Source organism: Ricinus communis, chromosome 8, assembly GCF_019578655.1.
Source record: "Ricinus communis isolate WT05 ecotype wild-type chromosome 8, ASM1957865v1, whole genome shotgun sequence".
Classification (NCBI taxonomy): Eukaryota; Viridiplantae; Streptophyta; class Magnoliopsida; order Malpighiales; family Euphorbiaceae; genus Ricinus; species Ricinus communis.
The window spans coordinates 21,761,132-21,767,074 of record NC_063263.1 but is presented as its reverse complement, the minus strand read 5'-3'; the positions used below and the strand labels follow the sequence as shown (position 1 = coordinate 21,767,074).

Genomic DNA, 5,943 nt, shown 5'->3' with positions numbered 1-5,943 from the left:
TTAATTGGATAGGGAAACAAATTTTTGCATGAAGTTTTCCATAGATGGCGCCAATTGATAACTTAGTCGGCTGAGGCGAACTATCGATAAGGATCTTTAGAGGCTGACATCGATCTTTGGAGTATCTGCAAGGAAGGTTAGAAAGCACCGATCGGATTGTCCAACCACTCACTCTGATGATAAAGTCTGTAATTTGTGTGAAGGTGGCTAAGGTGTTTAAGTGTGTAAGATTGTTTGTACTTGGTGTATGACGTTCTCATTTCTTATATAGACGTTGAAGGTCTTCTAGTCTATTTAGGAGAGAACTCCATGTTTGTAGGTGTTCTAATTGTATTAGAATTTATATTCTTGTTCATCTTCAGAGTTCTAGATCTGGTTAGACTCTATGACTAGAGTCCTCTCAAGACACATTCTCCTAGAGTCGCAGTCATGGTGGACATCAATCTTTGGTCAATCCTGCCTTTCTAGGGTGGGATAGGCTGGCTTATGATACCCGATTATCAATTGTTAAAATTATAATCCATAAGTATCGGGTATTGAAAATTAAATAATATGTAAATATCGGGTATGGAGAATTATGAATATCGAGTACATATGTTTTCTAATTGTTGATAGAACTTCTTTCTGTTTATTGTTTGTACATTTTGTAAATGAATTTTTTAACATTAATTATTTTAAATATATAATTAATGAGTAAGAAAAATAGATTAAATAATTTAAATTTTAAAAATGTATAATAGAATAACAAATGACATTCATTAGTAAATAACAAACAATAATGAGAAAGAAGAATAGATTAAATAATTATAACTTTTAAGAAATATAACAAAGTGACAAGTGGCATACATTGGTTAAATAATAAACAATAGGTGATAAGGTTAACTCATTCTCTTTATTTCGACTTTAATATATGTATATATTAGATATATTAGATTTATAATATATTACTAGGATAAAGTGATTAAGTATTAGAGAGAAATGAGTTTTAGTGAGTTTCAAGATCGAATTATAGTTATCTCAACAAAGATATGAGATTGACTAAATAATACATTTTATTTATTAGTAAAATTTAAATTTTAGAAAAATTCTAGCCGGCTCTTCTCTCTTTTTTTTTCTTATTTTTCATCAAAATATTTTTTTGGCCAAGTGCCGATCACTTTTAGATCGGTGAAGGTCTCTTTTTATATATTTATTAATTAATTTTATGAATAAGTATTAGTATTTTTCTTGAGAAGTGAGTTTTAAATTCTCTTTTTATAGGAGTTTTATGGTCTTCCTTTACAGAAGTGTTGAGTTTTCCCTCTATAGGAGTGGTAAAGAGAAAAATGAGATCAAATATGACATTCAAACAATCGGACTCATTAAAAGATATCTATAAAGTCGATATGTGGTTTAGTGCCATTGAGTGGAGCGTTCTTTCCGCAGAATTGCAGTCTACCGCTCCATCAACACGATTGATGATTATTAGAAATAAATTTCTTTACATGTTTTTCTTGATAGTTGACTTTTATTTTTGTCTTTTATATCATGATGTGCTTCTCAATCTTTATTAATAGAATATCCATATTTCTTTAAAAAAAATTTAAATTTCAAATTTTGCTTATAAAGTAGGATTTTGCTAGAGTACCATTATGGTACCCTACTATTGTAAGTTTATTTTTTAATTATAAATTATTAACTAATATTATTCTAAATAATTTATTTATGTTATATATTCTTCTACTAATATAGATTGTTAATAAATTTATATATAATTTTTAATTATTTAAATGAATCAAAATTTTATAGTTGAATCTTATAATTATCAAGTACCGCTAATTAAATTTTAAAAATAGATAAATAAATTTAATAAATAAAAATAATATATTTAATTAATTAATAATTAAGTATTATATATAATTGACTAATCTAGTATTTAATTATATTAATAAATTATTAAAATAAAAATAATATAAATATTTATAGGTTTATATATTTATATATTTTTGTATATTTTTAGTGACTTTCAATAATTTTATGTATTTATTAGATAAAAATTATAAAATTTAAATTAACTTGCATAAAAATTTTGTTTTTAAAAATTTATATAAAAATGTTTTAGTATATAATGTTACATAAAAATTACATATTAACATATTATATGTAAATTTGACCTAAATTTTATAAATTACTTTTAAATAAATATAAAAGATATTAAAAAATCACTATAAACTATGACAATCTAAAATTTACTAAACAGAAAATGTGATTTAAAAAAAAAAAAAAAAGTGTGACAGAACACCAGAAACTAAAATAGCATACATGTTTGTGTTATGGCAGTACGTGGCAGCATAGAGCATATGAAACTGCCATGTTACTCCAAGGCAGCTTTCTGTTTTTGAATTAGCAAGCCAAAATATCTCAAGTATTTTAATTCCTGCAGTGTTATGGTGATACACATATATATAGAAACACAAACATTTATTCCATATATCTCATGATAGGCACATGGAAAAGCTCAGAGAGCACATTAATATATTTTGTGCACTTCACATCAATAACTTGGTGTCTTTTCTTTTCCCTTTTTCTTTAAGCAGGTATTAAGACTTTAAAAAAAAAAATAGACTACTTCTTAACATTGTAATTATCATGCAATACCAGCCACTTCTGTTTAGCAGCTCCTTTGACTGGCGAAATGATTATTTGTTGAAGATTTGGGTCAGATCCTTTTACTTCCAGCACTAATCCGTAGTTTAAATTCATAAAGGTGCCATCACTTTCAAACACCCATCGCGGGCCAGGTGATGCAGGACTGCAAGATGAAATTTCCACAACTGATCCCTTAGCTCTGTCGTTACAAGTGACGCAGCTGTCTCTATTCTTGCTGGGCCGAATTGTAAATCTCCATAAAGAGACCATTCTTGATCTAAATTACCGGAGCACTTGCTTAACCACACCTTGATTCCACTTGCTCGCAGGCAAAGATACTGAAGCCCAATAGTGGAAGCAGCTAAAGGATTTCTATTATTACTGTCAAGCCAAGCTTGACTGCTGCATATTGATTTTCCTCTAGTGTTAGTATCGTACCACTATTCCCTGCTGATGCTGCCAAAGCATATCCTGATTTAGGATTTATAATGGTTCCATTTGCCCAAATTTTCCACAGGGCTGCTTCAGACACAACTTTTCGGCAATCGTATATCATCATATAGTTTCTTGGAGCAAATCCATAAGCTATTATGCATATGTCATTAGATCGAATTGTCCCGTCTCTTTTCAAGGTCTAGCTTTGCATCAGGTTGTGTCGGAATCTGCAGGGGCCAACTGAATCGGATTTCCATTTCTGTAGTTTCCATCTCTAATTTCCATCTCTAACATCAATCATAAACCGTTTTGATCAGAGATACGAACAGTTATCTCAGGAATTTGACAAACAACATAATCATTAATATCTGGCACCACATAATTCTTAAGTGGAGGAACATAAGATGGTGATCTACGACATACAAATAACATAAGAGCTGAGGCATTTTTTAAATCAGCCACATTTGTGGGATCGTTAGTTGCTCGTAGTAGAACATCAGTAGGAAAGACTCCTCCATCAGTAGATTCCTGTACTGCTCGCGAAAGTGATGCCCAGTTGTCTTCCAAGCTTAGCATGGCACCATTTGGTAAATAATCACGACTGAAGCTTTGGCGGACGATGAAACTCTATGACATCGGATCGTACTATTCTGAAATCATTTGGATGATAACTATAAGGTGCTTAGCGAGGGTACTTTGTGCAGTGCTGTCAGTATTATACAATGACTCAATTGTACGATTCAAATGGGACATTCCGATGAAGATGGTATTCTTTCTACTTTCTATTCCAGCAACACATTCAAGATCAGAGTAGCTACCCCCAAGCAGAAGTTTGGGTTCGTCAGTGCCTTTGAAATTATTGTTTAAACCATCAGTAGGAGCGTTGGAGAAGAAGTATAATTCTTTTCTGGCAAGATACCCAACGATGTTTACATTAGCGACATCAACTGCTAATTGAACTACTTTCCGTTGCAAGTGTTCTAGCGGCGCTGTAGCAAATCTTTGAGATTTAATCAAAGATGACGCAGGATTCAGTATTCGGATATTGTGGCTCCGATCATCTCCATATTGTATCAAGCTATCTCGTACATGTGGTGTAGGTAAACTGTGAAAAAGTGTGAATTTGCAAGTCGAAGGTTAAAGTTTATCTTGGCATAATCGGTGGCTGGTTTGTTTAAGTTAATCCTTTAACCTTAACGAACAGACGCAGCTTGATCGGCCTCCATAGGTGCTTATACTCCAACAGAGTCATATTGACGCCACTACATACATCCATAACGTGATTATTTTGTTTTCTTTCATTACCAACTTGATAGGTTTTTCTTAGTCCTGAATTTTTTCACCTGTCGAAATGTACACATCAAGTTACATGCTAATTAATATCTAGCTACTTCTTTCTTTGTTCTTTTTTTTTTTTTCTGAAACGGACAAAAACAACATGCACTCGTTCGAGCATTCTTAGCAAATTACTATAGGGGGTTAAATTTGTTAGCTAGATGTTGTATATCATCATAATGCTTAGATAGCTGATGTGGCACCTATATATGATGAGAAAAAATAAAGGGGATTCACCTAAATAAAAAAGTTGCTGCTCCTTAATGTTATGTCAGGAATAAATAAATAAATAAATAAATAAAAACTATCACTTAGTGAAGTAGCATGTTAGTGTCACATTAGTAAAATAAACAATATTATGGCTCTCTGAGTAAACTGTATATACTGATTTATAGAATTAATAATTAAAATTGAAAAAAGACTACATCATATATATGTGTCTTTTTTGTACATGCTTCATTCTTTTTCTACCGATCATATAATTTCCTTCAGCATCAACATCTGTCTTTAACTCAAACTTTCCTTGCTTGTCCATTTTCTTCGGTCCAGCTTCATATGACCTTAATTTCGCATAGTGTTATGCAAATGAGCACAAATAAATACAAGTGAAATAAATACAGCCAATTCATAAAGAAAGTACAAATACATATCTTTTGTTGGTCACTTATGAATGACCAACCAAGCCCATCCACTACAGCAAGCTCTTCGAATTATATTTAAAAAAACCATGTCCATATGGCTTCATTTTCATGTTCAATAACTACCCATGCCACTGGATACATCTTTAGCAATTACTGAAACTAATGCTCCCCCTAACATTGTTTTCAGAAAACATGCATCAAACCTTAACACATACCTACAACCACCTAGAAACCCTTAACTAATACACTATGGGCTATGCAACATCAGAAGAAGCTTGACTTGGGATACTTGTTGGCTCGACAAATCTATTCATTTATAGTAGACGCCCAGAAGAAGATGCATTGTTGTTTTAGCCCGTATGTAACTAGGTTAGCCAAGAGACTGGATGTATTGGACGACTGTCTGTCAAAGTTTTCACAGATTGGTGACATGACACCACTAGGGATCAAATAGATGATCACGGCTACTCGACATCCGCATGGTATAGAATACAGGCTTATGAATACAATAGTCAGGGAGGCTAGAGAGGCAGGGACTAAAGGAGCCCAAGATCCGACGGCTGGGATTCCGGATGTTAGGATTCCTAACCTAGCTAGAGCGTTTATGCCTGCATCTGGAGCCTCATCCTCTTATTCTGCAGGGACATCAAGTGCTCAGATTAGTGCTTTGGCTGACTGACCAGATCGAGTCTGCGATGTACTATCGTGAAAGGAGTTTGGGCAGTTTCAAGAGGAGACTAGGGCACATTTTCGCAGTTTGAACAATATGCTCCAGCAGCTTATGACAAGGTTGGAGAGGCAGGCCACCCAAACTTTCTTCTCTCATCTCATCTTGCATTGCATTCACATTTTTCATTATTTTTCATTGTTTATGTGTTTTGTTTCTTTTGTTCTGTTCCATTGT

General features: G+C 32.7%; 1 protein-coding gene across 1 annotated transcript; it reads right to left on the bottom strand.

The window, feature by feature from the left end:
• Window positions 1-3,708: 3,708 nt before the first annotated feature.
• LOC107261458 (nigrin b-like) lies at window positions 3,709-4,339 on the bottom strand. The gene is made up of 2 exons (XM_015720818.1): window positions 4,266-4,339; window positions 3,709-4,168 (listed from the first exon to the last, which is right to left on the bottom strand). The coding sequence occupies exons 1-2, from the start codon at window positions 4,337-4,339 to the stop codon at window positions 3,709-3,711; spliced, it is 534 nt and encodes a 177-aa protein (XP_015576304.1).
• Between the last annotated feature and the right edge of the window lie 1,604 nt (window positions 4,340-5,943).